The 21,151-nt window shown below is 39.3% G+C and overlaps 1 protein-coding gene across 2 annotated transcripts in view; it reads left to right on the top strand.

Moving 5' to 3' along the window:
• Positions 1 to 1,517: 1,517 nt before the first annotated feature.
• Positions 1,518 to 21,151, top strand: part of Galc (galactosylceramidase) — a 39,397-nt gene continuing 19,763 nt past the window's right edge. Inside the window, exons 1-7 of one of the 2 annotated variants that reach the window (XM_048361833.1) lie at positions 1,518 to 1,741; positions 6,332 to 6,400; positions 6,638 to 6,701; positions 9,055 to 9,168; positions 11,485 to 11,624; positions 14,085 to 14,123; positions 15,953 to 16,083. In XM_048361833.1, the coding sequence (XP_048217790.1) occupies positions 1,547 to 1,741; positions 6,332 to 6,400; positions 6,638 to 6,701; positions 9,055 to 9,168; positions 11,485 to 11,624; positions 14,085 to 14,123; positions 15,953 to 16,083 (752 nt within the window). In that variant the 5' untranslated portion in view covers positions 1,518 to 1,546. Of the gene's footprint in view, positions 1,742 to 1,943; positions 1,984 to 6,331; positions 6,401 to 6,637; positions 6,702 to 9,054; positions 9,169 to 11,484; positions 11,625 to 14,084; positions 14,124 to 15,952; positions 16,084 to 21,151 lie in introns of those variants that run through there. The other variant, XM_048361834.1, reaches the window with a different exon arrangement.

Here is a 21,151-nt window from a genome sequence, read left to right as displayed (position 1 = left end):
AAAATTATCTTAGTCAGTTTCCTTATGCCTAGGACCTTGGAAGTGAGGTGGACTCCTCAAATTCTTTTTAAAAATGGGTATTGAGAATTCAAAGGAGAGTGAACATCTCATAGGTACAAGAGCGGAAGACAGTAAACTTTCTTGCAGTTCCAAGCAATGACATCCATACAGTAACAATCACTGACAGGCTTTAAAGGGGAAGAATGTGTACACAGAGGCTGAGAATTCTTTTGCCATGATCACATTAGCAAGTGATTATAATCATGTAGCTGTGGATGTTTCAGGGTTATTTGCTGTAGGCACAGAAACTATCTCGGGCTACCCTGTACAGAAAATGAATGACTTGGTGAGCAATCAGGAGATGAGATAGGATTGATGAAGAAGCATCGGAACCAGGATTACTGAATTGCCTAGTAAGAGGATCAAAGGACAGCTAGGTCACCCTGCCTGGGGCCTTCAGGCTGGGATTGATTCTGTTGTGCTGGGGTCTTGAGGTCACCTCTGATGAGTTCTGTGTTGCTGCCTCCTCTCAGTTATTTTATGGTCCCATCTCAGCTACCAGTACATCTGGTTATCTTCCCAAGGTTGAAGATATGGATTCAAGGAACTGGCTGACAGAGCTTTTCACTGTCAAAACCTTAGAAGAGGGAGGGTCTGGCTCCTTTATTCATGAAGGAGGCAGACCTGCTTTCTATCCAGACTCATGAAGGCGAATCAGCTGCACTGGACATGGATTTGGGTGATTACAGATGAAAAACAAACAAAAAAAGCAAGCAAGAAAACAAAAAATAACACACACACACCTCCTCCAAAGCAAAACCAACAACAACAACAAAATTCTAACCCCCCTAAACATAAAATAGTTTTACAGATTCATACTTAAAAAAAAAAAAAGTCTAGACCAACACAAAGAAAGGAATGGTCTTAACATGTGGAAAGAGAAGGAAATGCAAAGTTTTATTTATGTTTGTTCTGCCTTCTGCTCCTTTGCTAGCTAGGTAGGGGTTCCTGAATGGGTGGCCCTCGGTGACTGTCCTTGTGCAGCCTGCCTTTTATTATGTGAATAAAGCTTGACTGGACTTCATATGAATGCACTGCACTCTCCTTCATCGATGGGTAACCTGAACTCTCAAGAGGTTAAGCTTCTTAGTCATAATTATCTAGTAGGCGGTGGGGGAGAACTCCTTGCTCTGCTGTGAAATGGCAAGTGGAGGGTGCACCCTAAAATACTGGGGTAGGTCATGGGAGGGCCCCACTCACGGCTCTGTTCCTTAGATGGGCCTTGGCTATTTACCACTTAGAATGTACCATTAGGTTATGACCAATAGAGCGGCTTAGAAATTGAGTAGATGTGAAGGCCCATGGCAACCCAAATCATTCCCAATCAAACTAAATCAAACACCAGGTCCCTGCCCCCCCCCCTCTTCCTGGGCTAACCCTGGCCCTTAGTCAAAATGGCGGCGCGGGCGTCAGCCACCTGCTGCCCTTTTCCATCATGGCGGCGGCCGGACCCGCCTCCCCAGGCTGGAGTCATGTGACCGACACAATGGCTGTGAGCCCACGGGAGGCTTCCCGGCAACGTCGAATCCAAGACATGACGGCCGCCGCGGGTTCGGCGGGCCGCGCCGCCGTGCCTCTGCTGCTGTGCGCGCTGCTGGCTCCCGGCGGCGCGTACGTGCTGGACGACTCCGACGGGCTGGGCCTGGAGTTCGACGGCATCGGCGCGGTCAGCGGCGGCGGGGTGAGCGGCGGGGCGCGCGGACGCGCGGGGACGCGCGGGGTGGGCCGCCGAGGCTGGGAGGGGAGGGGGGCGCGGGGAGTGAGGAGGGAGAGAGGCAGAGCCGAGCCCCGCCCAGCCCCGTCCCATCAGCCCCCGCGGCGGGCTGGGGTCTCCCACCGCTCGCAGGCGGCTGGCGACCGGCGGTGGTCGAGCTCTCCCGCCGGCGCCGTGGGATGGATGGTTCTAGAGGGACCTGGAGGCGGATTGGACGGGACTGACGGGTGTCTCGGGGCTAGGAGGGTCGGGTGGAGGTAGAGAGACGGGGGGGCGGGGGTCGCGGGCCCGGGCGGCCCTCGCCCGGTAGAGGAGCGCCGCGTCTCCCCGACGCGCGCTCTCGGGGTGCCGGGCGGCCTGGGCGCTCGGGGCGGGGGGAGGGGGGCGTCGCTCGGCGGATGGCGGACTTGATGGCCCCGGGCCACTGGGAAGCCTTTCTGTGGGGGAGGTGTCCGTGTTGGGGGCCACGGCTGTCACCTCGGAGCGACAGTCTCTTCGGATCTGGGACTGGATTGCTGAGGCCCCGCATGGCGGATCCCTGACCGGCTGCGGTGCTCGCTCTTCGCCCCAGTGCTGTCCCGAGTAGGAGCCCAGGTGCCGGGGCCCTCTCTCCTCCCCTGCCGCCCTCCACCGACCCCCGGCCGCACTCCATGGCCAGGGTTTTATGGATTGGCAAGTGGGAAATGTTGGCTTTTATTTTGCTAATGCTTTAGAAATCGCCAAATGTGCTACTGATTTTTGTTTTCTGGCTCTCATTGACACTTCTTGAGTACACCAGATTAGTTTTCCTCATTGAAACAACAACAAAACTCAGATTTTTCTCTCCCCGATTTTAGATTTACAGAGAAATTACGAAGATGATAGTGCTCTCACACCAAGTCTGTAGCTAGATTCTCTATATTAGCATCCCATATTGCAATGTCACAGGCAATACCGATACATTCTTATTAACTAAAGTGTGTATGAAATCTCCTTTGTTCATACCCTGTATCCCCTCACCCCCCCCCTTTTTTTCTGTTGTAGTATTCTAACTAGGGTAATAGTAAATTTACCTGGCATGCATTCCTAGTCTTGGCTAAGGCTATTGGGATTAAGTATGATTTATTTGAAAAGGAAATTGGAAAGTTACTGTAGCCTTGGATGCACACATTTCCTTAATTTGCCCAGTATGCTCTCTGGAGCTTTCTAAAGTGCCATTGTTGCTCTTTGTATTTACGTGCCCCAGGGCTCTTTGTAACCTTCATCTTTGTTTTACCACTTTAGTTGCAACTTTTGTCCAGTGAGATTTATGCTGTCAGTCATTTGGACAAGAGGGTTTTCTTCTTTGTTTTGTATCTCACATCACATGTAGAGCTAATTTTGATTGAGAATATTAAGGCTGAACTCTTTTTTTTTACACTTTATTAAACAAAAAAATTTTGACAAGGTGTGTGCACAGGGGTACAGTTACATAGTAGGGCAGTGTGTACATTTCTTGTGATATCTTACACCCTTTACACAATGTACCAAGAACATATACAGTAGCCATGTGGCCTGCGCCAAAGAAAATTCGCCTAGGGCTTTAAATGTAATGTTGACAATAGACAATATGTCAACAATAGTCTTATAAGGCTGAACTCTTAAACATTCTGGTTTTGTTGGGTTCAGTCAAAGGGAACTTGCATCTTTAAATTCAACTCAACAAACTTTGAAGGCCTATGTTCTGTGATTCAGCCTGTAGCTGGATTACAAGTAGCCTTTTTTATTTTTTGGAAAAGAATAATTTGACGACTTGATTTTTTAAAAATAGTTTTAATTCCTAGTTTGTAATGAGTAGTGAGCTAATGCATGGGTTCTTCAGTATTATTCATATATGTGTAAATATATGTGAATATATACATACATATATAATATTCTGTCTCCGAAATAGTCTTTCATATAATGGAAACTGGAACCCCAAGCCCATACTCCAGGACTTTCACATGTCAGAGTCTCCACTTGCATCTGCACCTCAAATAAAGAGATACGGTGAAGGGTCAAGAGATTTATTACATGGCAAGTTGTTCACAGAAAACTGGCACATCGGTACACCTTAGAGAGTACAGACATTTATTTGCCTTAGTCTCAATAGAATTGGTGGTGGGGGGTGAGTAGGTATGCAAAGGTGAAATAGCCCCAAGTCACAGATGGGTTCACAGGTGGCCCAAGTTGGCCTTAGAGGTGCTCCGGTAGTCCACGCTCTCAGGAATGGCCACATAGGCTTTATTACCAGAGTCATTGATCCTGAAAGTTGTTTTCTTTTTAGCTTCTAAGATGGTGCAATGCAGGAGAAAAAGGAAAGGTGAAAAAAAAAAAAAAGAGGAATTTAGTATGCCTAGTCTTTGTCCTCCTCTCAGTTAATTTGTGGGAATTAATGTTTCTTAGCAAAAAGCAGCTTTTAAGCAACCCTTAAATAATGACTTTCAACCTTTATGATCTACTGTGATAATAAATTTGGTGTATAAGTCAAATATTTATTTAGCTCAAGAGTCTTAAAATAATCATAATAGAGTAGGAAATCCAGAAGCCCAATAAATAAAGAAAATGGCGGCAGCATTGTGTTTGGACACTAGTTTTAACATTTTTGAACTGGATGCCCATTGCTCATGCTGGTAATCATAAGTACGTAAGAGGCTGAGATCTGAGGATCATGGTTCAAAGCCAACTCAGGTTTAAACATTCTTGAGCTAGGAGCCCATGGCTTATGCTACTCAAGCTACTCAAGAGGCTGAGATCTGATGATTGTGGTTCAAAGCCAGCTGGGAAAGAAAGTCCCTGAGACTCTATCTCTCTATACTACCAAAAAAAGCCAGAAGAGGAATGGTGATTCAAGTAGTAGAGCCAATAACCTTGAGCAAAAGAAGCTTAGGGACAGTGCCCAGGTGCTGAGGTCAAGCCTGAGGCTGGCAAGGCTACCCCCTCCCCCACCTCTCTCTCCCCAATACGACATTTTTATGAGTCTCTAGTCACCTAACACAGTATGTAATAGTGTTACAGAGGGCACATTGTCACATTCACAGGGGAAACATTTTTGATAGTAATTAGGAGTTCAGGCCTCAGGAATTATTGGGCCCATTCTGTCACCTGCTACTTTATGGCTTTGCAGGTTACTTAATTTCCCTACCTGCCTGGTAGAGCTTTGCAAAAGATAGATGTAGTAAGCACATGGTAAGCACATGGTGCAACACTAATTTTGGAGATGAGGGAGGAAGAAGTGAACAAAGGTGAGAGCTGAGGGAGGAGGAAGTTTGAGATCTTCCAATGTTTACAAGGCTTAGCAGGTATAAGAAGAACACTTAATGATTATTTTTGCTTTGGGAATGTTAAAACAGTTTGGAAGGAAGTCAACCAAGCACTGATGGTACCTAGTGTACTAAGTAAGGAGGGCCTAAGTTAATTTCAGTGGAGTTGAAGAGTAGGAGATGAATTTGAGATTATTTAGGATCACTTGTTACCTGAGAGAGATGGGAAGTTGGATGAGATGGTGATCTCAGGCCAGTGCTATTTTCTTCTTCTGTACAATAGCCTTAAACTCAGGGCCCCACCTCTGTTCCTGTGCTTTTTTTTGTTCAAGCCTAGCACTTATCACTTGAGCCACACAGCTCCATTTTTGGCTTTTTGGTGGTTAATTGGAGTTTCACAGACTTTCCTTGCTAGGCCGGCTTCCAGCAGCAACCATCAGTTCTCAATCTCCCATGCCACTAGTATTATAGAAGTTAGTCACTGCCACCTGGCTCCAATGTTACTTTGTTAGTGAGATAGCACAGGCAGGAACAGGAACAGAAATGTTCCTACAGCAAAAGTACTATGTGGTTTGGATATGTTGAGCAATATGAGGTGAGTGTATGACTCATTATCAGGAGCTTGAGAGGTTCTAAGGTGTGAAAGACTAGATATGGGCACTACTCATGTGTCATATGTATGACAGTGTAGAATGGAAGATTGAGTCCCTAAATGTCAAGTACCTGGGCCTTCACATGACAAGTCAGTAGTTTGAACATAGGGCCATCTGACTTCCAAGTGTAGGATAGGCTTTGGTTCTATGTTGAAAACCTACCTCTTATTTCCCTTGCTTATCTTGCCCACCCAAAAGGACAGATTTTTGCTAGTTTTGTGATTTCTCTCTAAAGCTGTCAATGCTTCCTGTATATGTCTTTCCATTCTTCCTGGTGCTGTTCTTGTTTGTGAATGGGGCCTGGCCTGGGATCATTCTTAGTAATAATAGATGGAATTTACAAAGGAGAAAGAGAAGTTTCCTTGTAGCACTGCTTCTTATAAAATCTATCTTAGCCCTGAGTTGACAAATGATCCTGAGATAGACTAAGTTTCAAGCCAAGTTTATAGTCATTGAGCTGTTGGATAAATAAGAGCTCTAATTGTCTAAGGATTAGCCAAGCAAGTTCTGCCAGGCAACCTTGGAAAGACACTGTAATTGTCTAAGAGGTAGCCAGGAAGGAATATTCTTTCTAGATGGTTTGTGTGAAGATTCATGGCTTGATTTTATTTATTTATACTTTTGAACTCTTTTTTTTTTTTAAGGCAACCTCCCGACTTCTAGTAAGCTACCCAGAGCCTTATCGTTCTGAAATATTGGATTATCTCTTTAAGGTAATTAATTATTTGATGAACTATGATAACTTAGAAAGTTGATGGGAAATTTCAGCTTTAAAATTGATCAGCATTACCTACCGTTTTGAAAAAAAATGGCAAATAATTTTGGAATAAGCTGCCATTGAAAGTTTTGCTTTTGTTTTCTCACTTGTGAAGCCCAGAGCAGGTACTGATAATTGTCTTGACATTTCATCTGTTAAAGCACAGTGACAATACTGTTACTTCTTTCCACAGCCAAACTTTGGTGCCTCTTTGCATATTCTGAAAGTGGAAATAGGCGGTGATGGGCAAACAACAGGTAGGAGCCTTTGGGAAATAGGGTTCTTCCTCCAGCATTTTCATCCATCCTGAATCTGTTGACTGAGATACCAGCCTATTAATAATATCAGATCTTTTGAAGTGGATTGCTGCTCAGCAGGTTCTTATTTTTTCTTTCCTTCTAGTTGTTACATTTTTAAATTACATTACCGATTTTCCAAAATTATTTAGACTTGAAGTCTGTTATTTAGTTTAGGTAATCAGGAATAAACACCTGCATAGTTTTCTAGGGACTTTATATACCAGACAGAAGAGTAGAGAGACAATTTTGAGATTTTTTTGCAGAAGTTAAAAAATGCTTTGAATTTTGTATAGAACATGTGGTGTTGTTAACTTTAAAAGTATGTGGTAAAAATGTAAGTTACCGGGGCTGGGGATATAGCCTAGTGGCAAGAGTGCCTGCCTCGGATACAGGAGGCACCCCAGCACCACATATACAGAAAACGGCCAGAAGTGGCGCTGTGGCTCAAGTGGCAGAGTGCTAGCCTTGAGCTGGAAGAAGCCAGGGACAGTGCTCAGGCCCTGAGTCCAAGGCCCAGGACTGGCCAAAAAAAAAAAAAATGTAAGTTACCTGTATTTTAGAGATAGAGCTTTAAAAATATTGCTTTCTAACCATAAACCTTCAGTCTTTGTGGCCACCATGTGGATTGTAGTACCTTTTATCAGTTAGTAGTTCATTGTCTCTGATTACCCAGAAGAAAAGAAAATAATGATTAGATATAGCTTAGTATTTATAGGTCAGATTGCCTTAAATCTATCTTAACTGTAGAGTATCTTCTGTCTACTTGTTGTGTGGTGGTATTTAGTAGAATTTTAGGGTGAAGAGCTTGGCCTTCAAAGGCCTAATGGAATAGGCTCAGTCACCTGCCACATTATGTCAAGCAAAGAGTGAGGTCACACTACAAAGAACAGAAAAGGTCTAGTAACCTAAGAACTGTTTTTGAGGGGCTGACAAGAAATTTGAGGTTTTATTAAAAAAAGGGAACAAAAGCCAGAGTTGGGGCGTTTGTGTAGTGAGGGGCTTTTTTGCATAGCTGGGAGCACAGATAATTTTGGTCAGGCTGTGGGCTGATTGACTTTAACTTAGGATTAGTTCTACACAGCTCTGAAGAAGTAATTGTGTGAGGAGGGGGAAATTGAGTTCCACCATCTGTTCTGCAGAATCCACTGTTAGTTGGGGGTAGTTTTGGTCCCTTGTAATAACAATGTTTATTTAAAAAAATTCATAGTTGCAAGTAATCTATTTTGATAGTATTCAACTTCTTTTATCTTCTTTATTAGCCTAACCCCGTTCCTCCTGTTAGTAGCCAACCTCTGACAGAATCTATTTTTCTTTTCCTGCCTAGCTAATGATAATAATTAATTATATACCTGTTCTTAGAATCCAAGGTAACTGCAGGAGAAATGACTGAGAACTCAGAAGGAAAAGTGTGGAAGAGGCAGAATGGAGTCAGAAAGGGACACTATGAAGTTAGTTAGGTCAGTGACTAGTCTCACCTCCAGAATGAGTGTTTGTGTTGAAAGAAAACAATGAAAATCAGAGTCAAAGCAAGGCCCTCAGTTCCTGTAAGAAGTCTGGAGTTTGTTTTATTATCAAAGGCCTTTAGGCAGAATTGGTAATGACTGGCCAGCTTCTTTTACTTAAATTATTTAGGAGTATATAAACATAAGCAAAAGCAGTTCTTCTTAATTCTGGTATTTACCTTTAAGAAGAAATGTATCAGTTTTTTTTTTTTGTAGTTAGTAAGGTTTGTGAAGTTTGAAAACATATAAGAACTTTTATGTCAGTTACCTATCTCTGAGCTTAATGATGTTGCACCATACCATGGATGTTAGCTTGGGATTTTGTTATAGTTGTAGTTGAGATGTGTACTAACGCCTTTTTTTCTGGAAAATTTTTATTATACCAAGATAGTGTATAGACTTTATGTTGTGAGGCATAAGAATAGGATTTCAGAGAGATAAGGATCTCAGAAGTGCAGGGATTCATATCCAGACTTTCTTTGAGAGATCAAGGTCCAACTAAATATATATAGTCTGTGAAAATTTTGGTTATTTCAGGTGATAGCATTTCTTTTAATACTACTTTTAATTAAAAGTTGTAGTTCTTTTATTTAAGACAGTTACTATGCTTTCAAAATGAAAGAAATAATATTCATCTTTAAGGCATATAAGATAATTCTTACTTGTCCAGTATTAAGATTGGAACCTGAACACTACTTTTTTTTGGAAGTGTGTATGTGCCTCTGTGTGTGCATGCATATATGTGTATGTGTGTGTGTCTGTAGCATCATCATAAATCATTTCCTTTCTCATCTGTTCCCAACATCCAGATGGTACTGAGCCCTCTCACATGCACTATACATTAGATGAAAATTATTTTCGAGGCTATGAGTGGTGGTTAATGAAAGAAGCTAAGAAGAGGAACCCCGATATTATACTTATGGGTAAGCAGTGAAGCTCACATCTCTTTCACTTTTCAGTTGTGACTCTTGTGAGTAGAGTGTTGATACTGAAATCCTAATGCTGTTGTTAATGTCATGGGCTACACCAGCTACCAAAACACAGACATATGCCACGAATGACCTTTTGTTGCTCTTGGTATCTTTATAATGCTTCTACAGTGAGGTATTACTCTTCCTGTTTTACAGAAGAGGCAGGGCCAGGGCTAGAGAGATCATGCAACTGATCTAAGGTCACAGGTAATATTGTGCAAGATCAAGTTTAGAACCTGATTGCTTTTTTGTTGTTTTATTGCCTGTGTGTGTACGTGTGTGTATGTATGTGTGTGCATGTGAATGTGTGCGTGTGTGTGTGAGACGATAAACATCTTCAACACCTCAACAAAAATCTCACCAAAATTTGTAAAAGTACAATGCTGTTTATAATACTAAATTATAATGCAGTCATAGGCCCCAGTTTTAGAAGAGATACACACAAGAACATGTATTTGTTTTATTTATTTATTATTTTGTGTTTGAACTTAAAGCCTCAAACTTGTGACCATTTGCTATCACTTGCTACCACTTAGACTTGCTCTATCACTACAGCTACAACTCTGGCCCTTTAGTTATTTTTCAGATATATGTCATACTTTTTATCTAGGCCATCCTAAGACAGTGATCCTACATTTCTTCCTTGTTATTGTTTTGAACCTTCACAGATGTAAGAATATTCTTCCCAGAGTTGAGAAATACAATTCTCAATTTCTATGCACATTGGGTGTGATTTCTTTGGATAATTGCCCAAGTAAGATTGGCTTCATTTCTAAGTTACTTACAGAGCAATGTTCACAGAGCCTGTGAAGTATTTCAAACATCTGGAGTAGTGGGGTGGTTTCATTGTTTCTGTTATGAAACAGGCTTACATTCAGCCTAAGTTAAGTAATCATCTCTTAAATATTTAATTTCAAGTTACTTAAAAATGATTTTTCTCAAAAATCAAAGGAAAATAACACTTTGTAAAACAAATAGAAACAAAACAATGAGTGTGTCCTTTCAAATGGGCTTTTGTGAGAAATTCCAGAAATATTTTGAACAATAAACGCTTCGCTGGGTTGAGCTGTTTTCAAGGTCAAACCTCATTTCAGCTTAGAAAGTCAAGCATGCTAAACCACAGTCTTAGCAAAAACATTCACTAGCTTAGCATTAAGTTGATATTTACCATTTCACTGTTTTCAAATGTTCCACTAATTTTTAAAATTTTTTGGGGGGTCCTGGCATTTAAATTCAGGGCCTTTTGCTAGGCTGATCTCCAGCTCTGGTTTTCACTAGTTATTTTTAGGACAGGGTCTTGCTTCACACCTAGGCACATGCCTGAGTCATGAGCTGCCCAGTTGCAGCTTCCTGTTGTAGCTGGGTCCTCTCTGTATAAACCCAGTGCTCAGGATGGGGGGAGAAGGAGTCTCCTGAGCTTTTGTGCCTGTTCTGGCCTTGCATTGTAGTCCTCCCATCCTCAGCCTCCCAAGCAGCTAGGATTACAGCACCATCCTTTGGTGCTCACCTAGTGTCACCTGCTTTTTACGTAATGCAGTTAGTTGACTTAGAAAAATAAGGGTTTTCTCATTTTGATTTTTTTCAGTAGTGAACTAGATTGATAATATATTTGTTAACTTAAGAACTTACCTGTTGAGCTCCTTTTAATATGTTATAACTGGCTTAGGATTTAGAATTATAACTAGTACCTTTCTACTATTCTCTTTTTAAAGTTATTTGAAGAATAGTTATTTGAAGAATGTGGATTTATTTGATATGTATCATTTAATACATATATATTTTTTTCCTGCTGAGTCATTAGCATTTATATTGGTATTAAGGCAAGGTTTAGGTTTGCCAAATTTGATTGTTCAACCTATTAGTATTTTAAGGAGCCTCAAATTATAAGATGTATTTGTGAATGAGAAATTACATCATTTGAAATTTGAGCTTATACTTACCTCATAGAGGTAGTTTAGCTTAAGCCTCTTAGGACAGGAATTTAATATTCATCATCTCTACAGACAGAAGAAATGTTAAGCAAAAAATGTACCATTTTCCTATTAGTAAATGTCTTTGAGAGCACAATTTATTTTTCTGTCATCTTCTTGAAAGGAACATTTGGAATTTGAATCTAGGAATCAATAAGAACATTGAGTGTCCATAACTGAGAGGGATTTAAAGGGTGTTCATGGTTTGGTCTTTGGCCTCACTGAGTGTTTTGTTGGTCGGTTGGTTTCTGAAGTGCCAGCATTTCTTACTTACTCACCTCTTTCCCTCTGTGTGCAGGGTTACCATGGTCATTCCCTGGATGGCTGGGAAAAGGCTTAAACTGGCCTTACAAAAATATTCAACTGACCGCCTACTATATCGTGAGCTGGATTGTGGGCGCCAAGTATTATCATAATTTGGACATTGAATATATTGGAGTTAGTAATGTATTTAAAAATACAATTCACTTTTAGACATTTATTTAATAATAATTTTTAAAAGTAATTTGATTCTATGGCACTCTGTTGGTTGACCATTTTGTGTCATGTGACTCATTAGTTTAATCTAGTGTCTGATAATAGCACAAATTAACCACGTGTGACCTTTGATTATTCTGTCCATTTAAATTCTTTTCCACTTTAAAAAGACAAACTGTATGGACTGTATATGTTCTGGAATGGTGGTTATATATATATTTTTTAAGGTGGTAAAGGGTTCTGTTTACAAAGGAGCATTATTTACACCTTAAAACCCAGAACCAGAACAGTCTATACCTCCAAATACTGGCCTGCGACTACCTTGTCCTGGGTTAACTACCCAGAACCCAGAACCCAGACCAGCCCTGACCTTCAAACCTTTACTCCTTAACCTCCAAACCTCCAAAAGCCTCAACCTCCAAACCTCCAAAGAAGGGAGCTTCTTTCTATTCCTCCTTCCTGCAGGCCGTGCCCCTCCTGGCTTTTAATTTTTTTTAATGCCAACCTAACTCAAATTCTCCTCCAATTTTTTTTTCTAGTTTTAGTTTAAAAAAAAAATAATAGTTTCTCATGTAATTTTATGACATTTTATTGTTTTCTATTAGTATCTTAAACTAGGGTTGGCAAAATTTTTCTTAAGAGAACAGAGTACACATTTTGGGGGTTTTTAGGTCAGAAGGCAATATTAAGAATCCTTTAAAGACAATAATTATTTAACAGTTTAAACGTTTAACATTAAAAACTATTAGCTTTCAAGCTAAGTGCTACCTTTCAGTGGACTAGATTTGGCTTGGCTTTCTGAAATTTACCCCCTCGTGTCTTCAATTTTCATTTGACACTTCTTTTAATGATTTGGACATAATATTGCATCTTTCTAGAGCTGGTTTGTTGGCAGGCTGGAGGTATTTCTCAGACTGCATTGTAACCAATAGAGTCTCACACCTAGTGGATCTCTATCAACATTTGCTCATCTGTGTGCTATCTGTCAAAACTGACCTTGAGTTTTCCTTTTTTTTTTTTTTTTGTCAGTCCTGGGCCTTGAACTCAGGGCCTGAGCACTGTCCCTGGCTTCTTTTTGCTCGAGGCTAGCACTCTGCCACTTGAGCCACAGTGCCACTTCTGGCCGTTTTCTGTATATGTGGTACTGGGGAATTGAACCCAGGGCTTCATGTATACGAGGCAAGCACTTGAGGTTTTCATGCAGTCTTGACTTTGATTATCAGCAAGCACTTGCTGATGAGTTCCTACCGGTGTTGCATAACTACAACTATAAAATTGTGGGCATAACAAACCCTTGAGGTTAGTGAGAAAGGTAGACACTGGAACAGATGCACTCAACTGTCACAAGAAGATACAAGACAGGAGCATGAGCACAGTGCTGTAGGAAATCAGTAATGTGAACACACTTGATTTTGTTCTTCTTTTTGAAAGTATAATTAAAAATTACATTGTGAATTCTCTCTCTCTTTTTTTTTTTTTTTCGGCCAGTCCTGGGCCTTGGACTCAGGGCCTGAGCACTGTCCCTGGCTTCCTTTTGCTCAAGGCTAGCACTCTGCCACTTGAGCCACAGCGCCTCTTCTGGCCATTTTCTGTATACGTGGTGCTGGGGAATCGAACCCAGGGCCTCATGTATATGAGGCAAGCACTCTTGCCACTATGCCATATCCCCAGCCCCGTGAATTCTCTTAAATGTCATAATGTTTAACTGATAGTGAGACTTAATGTAGGATTTGTTTTCTATGATGTTGCATATTTATAAAATATTAGTAAGTTGAATAATGGGTGAGTCATCTTTCAAACTCTTGAAAAACACATGCTATAGAGAAACTAACTGTAGCACCTGGACTCTAGGCTCATCTCTATTGCTAATAATTGTCTTGACAACAAAATCTATAGTCACAGAAGTTCTCTTTTAAGTCTAAAGCCCCATGCTCTTAAGAGATTTGGTGTATTTCTTTTTATTCTTCCTTTTTCTTGAAAGTTTTATTTGTATATTGTACCACCTATTTGAGATTCTGTGTTCTTAAAAATTATTTTCTTCTAAGTAGCATCCTTACTGATACTCAGCCTTCAAGTATACGTTTAGAGATCCGGTTGGAATTGTTACAGCAATCTTGTATCTATTAATTCACCATTGCCCAGTATAGTCCTCGTACCAAAAAAACCCTGCTGTCCTTTTTTTGAATAAATGTGTATTTCATTGTTGGAAATCCCCAGTATTTGGAAAATATCCACAAACTATTTTAAGTATTTTTAAAGAAGAATAGTTTAGAAAGATACATGGCCTTACATGTATCTGTAAATTCTATGAAAGCATACTCTGTAAGTTGGGAACATGGCTTATTAGATAAAATAAGAAATGGAATGAGAAGACAAATGTCTTAACTTCTAATTTAAACTTTCTGACTCTTTGTTTTACAGATTTGGAATGAAAGGTCATTTGATGTCAATTATATCAAGGTTTGTACAACTTTATTATCTTTAATACTTTGTAATTTGTGAATAATTCTTTATGCTTCCATACAAGGAAATTAATAGTAAAATATTTTTTAAATGGAACATTTGTTATTTTGGTAGTTGTGATATAATATTCCAGTAAAATCTTAAACTTAATGCATATGTAATCCTCTGTGGTCCATGAATTTCTGATATTAAGAATTTGATTGATTTCCCCTATTTTAAAATTCGTTAGCTTATTGAGGTTGAGGGTTGTAACTCAGGGTGGAGTGTGTACTTTGCATGAAAAAACACATATTAGTTTTAGACTGATGATAGATATAAAACTGTATTAGCTCAGAATTGACTCTTATTTATAAATTAAAGCTTGTAATATGACCATTTTGAACTGTTCTTACATACTGTGTATAAATATATAGTGCAGGATCTTATTTGTGATTATCCAGGAGAACTAGAAAATCTAGAGATAGCCATGGTTACATATGCAAACTTGACCAAGTTATTTTTCCTCAGCTCTTCTTGCTGAATGGATACAAACAAGTTATCCTGCTACAAATTCACACAGCATTTGAAACTGGATGGTACAAGTAGCAGATGTTCAACAGTATTGGTCAAATTAAAAAAATAAGCAAAAATAAAGAATGTTTTCCTTTTACATTTAAGTTTTCTGAACTTGGGAAATTTCCATGAACTTTTCTTTAAGACAAATAAAATCTCTAACTCTATGGTGCATTTTGTAATGGTTTCTGAAAACTGATGTATGGTTATATATTTAGAAAATGTGAGAATTAGAGTGATAAGCCAAATTTATCTTTCAAACAAGTTCATTTGAGTCCAAGGGAATCTTGGAAACAATTTACTACCAAGCAGTTCTTTAGAGTAAATACAGATTGAGACTCAGTTACTTTCAGTAAAATTGGGAATCCCTAGCTCTCTAAGAGGGGATATATACACCGTGAGCTTCATCACTTACAACTTCTTTTTGCATACTGCTGGGGCTCTACTACTTGAGCCAAACCTCTAATTCTAGCTCTTTTGTTGGTTAATTGGAGATAAGAGTCTCATGGATTTGTCTACCCTGGCTGGCTTCAAACCACAATCCTCATATCTCAGCTTCCTGAGTAGCAAGGATTATATGCATAAACCACCCTGATGTTCAGCAGTTCTGGTGTTCTAATGTGTGTTTGCTACCAGACTCTGTTTTATGCTTCTTTTAGAGTCCTCATGGGGCCCAGAGAACCCATAAAGGTACTCTGTGTATGCTTTGTTAGTTTATTTCCTGTTAGAATTCAGCTTCCTTTAATTTTTGTAGATAAATAGTACTATAGATTGATTTTATTTTTCTGTCTTATTTATAACCATGAAAATCTTGATAGTAAGAATGGAATATTTCTTTATACTATGATGGTCTAAAATATTAAGAATTCTGTCATTCTGTTATTATATAAATTATCAAGTACTTTAAGACCTTGAGAAATACTTAAATGAAATTGTGTGACTAGTAGCCCAATTTTATTGTTAGGTCTGCATAGGAAATTCCTGGAAGGAAGCATGCCAAAATAATAGTAATTACATCTGGGCTTACTTACTACCATTTGATTATTTTTACTTATGTGGCTCTCTTTCTCTATCCCAATTTCTATGGTTAAACGTACTTTTAAAGTCAGAAGGGAAATTGCTGTAAAACTTCTTTTCCCCATGAACACATTTCAGTTGAGAAACAATACTAAACCTTGTCACCCTGAGTGCTGAGCTTTTGGAGCCATTTCTTTAGCTATTTTTGTTATAATTCAATAGCTACAAACCATTCCTCTGATCTTATCTCTCAAAAGGTATTAAGAAGGATGCTGGACTACCAAGGTTTCCAGCAAGTGAAAATCATAGCAAGTGACAATCTTTGGGAGCCTATTTCTTCTTCCATGCTGTTTGACCCTGAACTCTTGAAGGTGATTGATGTAATAGGGTAAGGCCTGCTTTCCACCGGTTGATTGCTCTAGGTGGGACTCTTGATTTTCTTGCCTCACTATTTGATCTTATTCACAGAAGGTAATTGTTTATTTAAGGGAAGTGTGTACAAACCATACTTAATCCTACGCCCTTTGAGATTTAGGTATTTGGGGATCTTTCTATAGCAGTCAGATGTATTTTAAAAAATGTTGCTATTTGGAGTAATAAAATGAGCATCTTATTTTGATTAAGTGGTAGTATTTAATTTTAGAAATTATGAAAGCAGTGTTGTAAAGTTAGTTCCTTAGGTCTCCTGCAGCTGAGAGATCTTACATTTGTAAATGGTTTGGCATGTGTACTGACTTTTTAATCATAAATCCTTAGTAATATAGCTCTGATCCTGTTGAACCTGGGTAACTGCAGTCGAAATCAGGACACGGGGGATGCAAGGCGAGTGAACCAATGCATACTTTATTGCAAGAGGGCCAGGGTTTATATAGGGTTAGAAACCAATTTTACAATTACAGGTAAAAGATCAATACAGCATGACATTTGTCTCAAATACAAAAGTGGAGGAAATTTCCTACTGTGAGGGCAGGAACTTGGTACAAATGCCTTTCTAATTACAGGAGGTAGTGTCTACAAAATTGTTGATATCAAAACAAGGAACTGTATACAACTGAGGTAGAACTATAATTATCTCCTAGCTACTATCTCCTTAAGGCTAGATATCATCAATCTTGACTTCTCCAAATACTTGTGAAATAACAGTGAGGAGACTTTCCTGTTTATAGTGAGAATCTAACACTAAAGGCAGCTGGTCAAGCAAGTCTCCTTAGGGAGACTCCCTAAGGAGACTTGCTAAGCAGGGGGGAAAAGGAGATTCTCACAACAGGTGGCTTCCTTTGGCCCAAATTTTTCCAATGGTTGGAGACTTTAATTCTCCAACAATTGCCCCTTTTTTATTAATTTTCCACAGCCGCTTCTCTGGAAAGTTTAAGGGCAGTGAGTAAAACATCAGAGGAATTATTCCTAGTGAAACGCTTCATTATAGCTATGATAGAACAATATCCTAAGAAAAAGACACATATCATAAGTATTAAGACAATAGAAGCACTTCCAACACTATTGGTAATACTTAGCCACCACCCACTAGGGTCTAATCCTTCTAAGGTCTGAGCTAGTCCTTGGGCTATATCATCAATAGAAGAGGCATCTGGCAATTCCTTTTGAAAAGCTTCAAAAACCTCCCTGTATAAACTTTGTTCACTTAACGTACCATTTAGTATGGCTCCATCTATAAGCATTTGTATATCATTCCATTCATATTCAGAGGCATTATATTTATAAGGTGTTACACAGACATGACTAGAATTCCAATCACAAGTCAAAAACAATCGTTGCTGTAAAGCCAAATATTTCTGTCCAAGCCAAAACACTCCTTTAACAGCTTCTATCTCATCTTGAAGGTGGGCATTTATTTCCAGCTGATGTTGTCACAGATTGTGGGAGTCCTGGTGCCACTGCACCATAAAGTCATGAGTTTGTACGGATTGTCGCAATGCGGCTCCGGATACTGCTGCAGTTGTAGCAATGGCAATCAGTCCAACGAGTCCTGCAATAATCAGTCCAATGGCACGACGACTCCTCTTCAGAAGCCGCTTAAAAAACTGCATTACTAATCCTTGTACAGGTCCTCCAGCCCAGGGACGATGCATACGAACAGGAACCCAAAGGGAGTTGCGCTGGGTTAAAATCATGATCCTATCTTGACTAAAATTAAAGGTGACATTGTTATTCAAGCAAGTATACAATTTACAATTTATGCTGGTAATGGCATTCTTAGTTATCATGATCCTATCTTGACTAAAATTAAAGGTGACATTGTTATTCAAGCAAGTATACAATTTACAATTTATGCTGGTAATGGCATTTAGTTATGTTTATGGGGCCGACCATCAGTACTTGTGGAAAATGAACACAAGCAGAGATATTATAGGTCTTTACAACTGTGAAGTTGTAGGAGGCGGAGGATCCTTTAGTTCCTGAGTAAGTTCCATTGGCCAGCAATACAGGAGCCTGAGAAGCTGCTAATTTCTAGAGATGATGTTGTGGAGGAAATAGCCTGTTTCCATGGGCGAGAGCAGGCCGGGGGTCACTAAAGCCTGCTCCAAACCACCCTAAAAGCTGTTTAGCAGACATGGCATTGGACATGTTCATAGATAAAGTAGGGTCACAAGATGAGTTATATTCAGTGCAGTTTTTCAACCACACACCAAAAGGTCCCCAATCATACCAAGTATGCTGGGATGTATTCCAAATAGTTGGAAAAATTCCTCGACAACTTTCCCAATGTCTTTCAGTAAAGTTCAGGTTCAGATAAGTAAAATTGTCACATTTAGGCAGGCCAGCAGGGCTAGGATAATTATCTAATTTATAGGTATGAGATCCCACAGACCAGGAAGACAGTCTAATCAGCCGAGTTCTACTGGAGTTATATGAACCTCCATGCTGAATCCAATATTGATATCTAAAAGGGTAACATGGGGAACGGCCTTGACAGATAGCTTTAGAGAACTGAGAATAAGAGAAGTTAAATGATCTTTCCTCTTCCATAGGAAAGACTGGAATGCCAGACCCATAGGGGGAGAGAGTAAATTAGGAATAGATGTAAAAACAGAGACAGGGGCTTTTGTCCATAAATATGGACGTAATAAAGGAGGGTTAGAAATATAGGCCCAATACATTACCTCTGATGTAGCCCGTACAGGTTACCAGTGCACACCTGTCCATTTGAATGGCCTTATCACTTGAATGAGAATGTCTCACCCCCTTGATGGACAGAGGGGTGTTTGTTGCTGGATCCACTGGAGCAGGTGCTAGAAAGATGGGCTGTCTTCTGTAGAAACATAAGCATACCCTCGCCCCTGGGTTAACAACTCCCAGGGGACCCAATCTAGCCCAACCCCCAATCTAATCCAAACCGGCTGCGGTTTGTTTTGCATAGGCGGAGCTAGGAAGTGTCGCTCAGCTCTTGCTAAAACATCTCCTTGAGACAAATTTAAAAAGTTAAGGACAAATAATGCTTCTGCAATGACAGCAGGGGCTGTTTTATAAATACTTTTCATAGAAGTTGCATATCCCTCAGTACTATCCATACTCCCCCTCTTTAGTTTTGTAATTTGTGTTTTTAATGTATAATGAGCTCTTTCTACTATACCTTGACCTTGAGGATTGTATTCAATTCCTGTAACATGAAAAATGTTATGAAATTCTAAAAATTTTCGTACTTGTTTACTGGAATAAGCTGGTGCATTGTCAGTTTTTATTTGAGAAGGAATCCCCATGACTGCGAATGTTTCTAGTAAATGTTGAATGACATGAGTCCCTTTTTCCCCTGGTAGAGGTGTTGCCCAAATAAAAGAAGAATGTGTATCAATGGATACATGCACATATTGTAAGCGGCCAAATTCAGGGATGTGTGTTACATCCATTTGCCAAATTTTATTAGGAGCAGTTCCTGACGTGTCAATTAATTTTTGAGGGCTACATAAATCCGAATTTCCTTGAAGAATGGAAAATAGGTTAGGAATTCTGGGAATTCCTAAGGAAGGGCAAAGCCAATTGATGTCCCTAGTAACTTTTGAAAATTATTAAGAGTTTTAAACTCTTCAGTACGAATTTTTATTAATTGGGGGGTAATTACTTGTCTTCTAACTAAATATCCCAGATACTTAAATGGTTCTTCTGTTTAAATGAATTTTATCAGGGGCAATTATTAAATTATACTGTTGAAAGTCTAAAGGCAAAATTTGTAACAATTTTGATACAATATTTTTATCAGGTGCAGCAAATAATAAATCATTTTATTGAAAACCTGTAAAACAAACTGGAGTAGTAATTAAACAATCATCTTGATAGCCATCGTTTTCCTATATCCAACTTAAAACATTTTAAATTTCATATCTCAGAATACATTTTTGATCTCAAGTCTTTTACCAAGCCTGGTTGTATTAAAAGAAATCTGGAGCCTAGGTATCACCCATTGCTTCATGCTGCTTGTTTTTCACTTCCAAATTTCTTATCTAGAAAGGCATTCTAAAACCTTTTAAAGTAGAGGCTTTCACACCTTTACCTCAGCCTGTATTTGCATAGAAAAACTGAAACCCAGGGGGCACATTGCCTCCTGGTTGTCTGCTTTAAAAGAGCCATTTTCCTATATACAGAGAGTTAATGAAAGTTGTGTACTTCTATCCCCCATTAGTTTATATACTTTAAAATATTTACCTGATTATATGTGACTTAAGATAGTTAATCTTACTGTTACAGTACAGTTTACACTTAAAAAATTTAGTACCTGATTCATTAAAGTGATACCCAAAACAATTGTAACAAGAGTACACTTAGCAGTGTGCCCCAGAATTATAACCATGAGATTTCAGAGTTAGCATATTTGCTTTTTTGATACATCCAAATTGCAAACCTGTACAGAAATCGAGTTATATCAGGTAAATAAACTTTTAAATCTCCTTTAAGATATTCCAATTTTAATCCATCCTAAGGGGCAGTTTTAGAAGTATCAGTCAAATCATACATTTTACCCTGAGGTTTCCAATGTTTATACCTGAAAACAAAAGAAATAAAAGAAAGGCCTCCATTGGCCTGTCCGATAGAATGGGCCTATCTCCATCCTACTCCTTAGAGCTTGATGAACTGCCTTGGGGCCAGCTTGCCCTCTCCCACTATGAATGGACGCCACCCTACGGCTGTCCCATCACGTGGATCGGCTAAACTGCACTTTTGTCAGTTTACCCCTCACTACTGAGGATAGGTTCAAGGGCCCATGCTAAGTTCTTATTTATTTATTTATTTATTTATTTATTTTTAACCATGAATTAAAGAATTTTTTAACTATAGTTCCTTTTAAAATAAAGTAATAATCCTTTAAAGCTTTTGGTAAAGCCCAAACTCGATGATCTTTTGAAGTTTAAAGTTAAACTAACCTATTTTTACATCATACATTTTTAATCTTGAACACATTCACACCCACATACATTTGTGCGCGCGCACACACATACTATACA

Source organism: Perognathus longimembris, chromosome 14, assembly GCF_023159225.1.
Source record: "Perognathus longimembris pacificus isolate PPM17 chromosome 14, ASM2315922v1, whole genome shotgun sequence".
NCBI classification, from domain to species: domain Eukaryota; kingdom Metazoa; phylum Chordata; class Mammalia; order Rodentia; family Heteromyidae; genus Perognathus; species Perognathus longimembris.
This window is presented reverse-complemented; position numbering and strand designations above follow the sequence as displayed.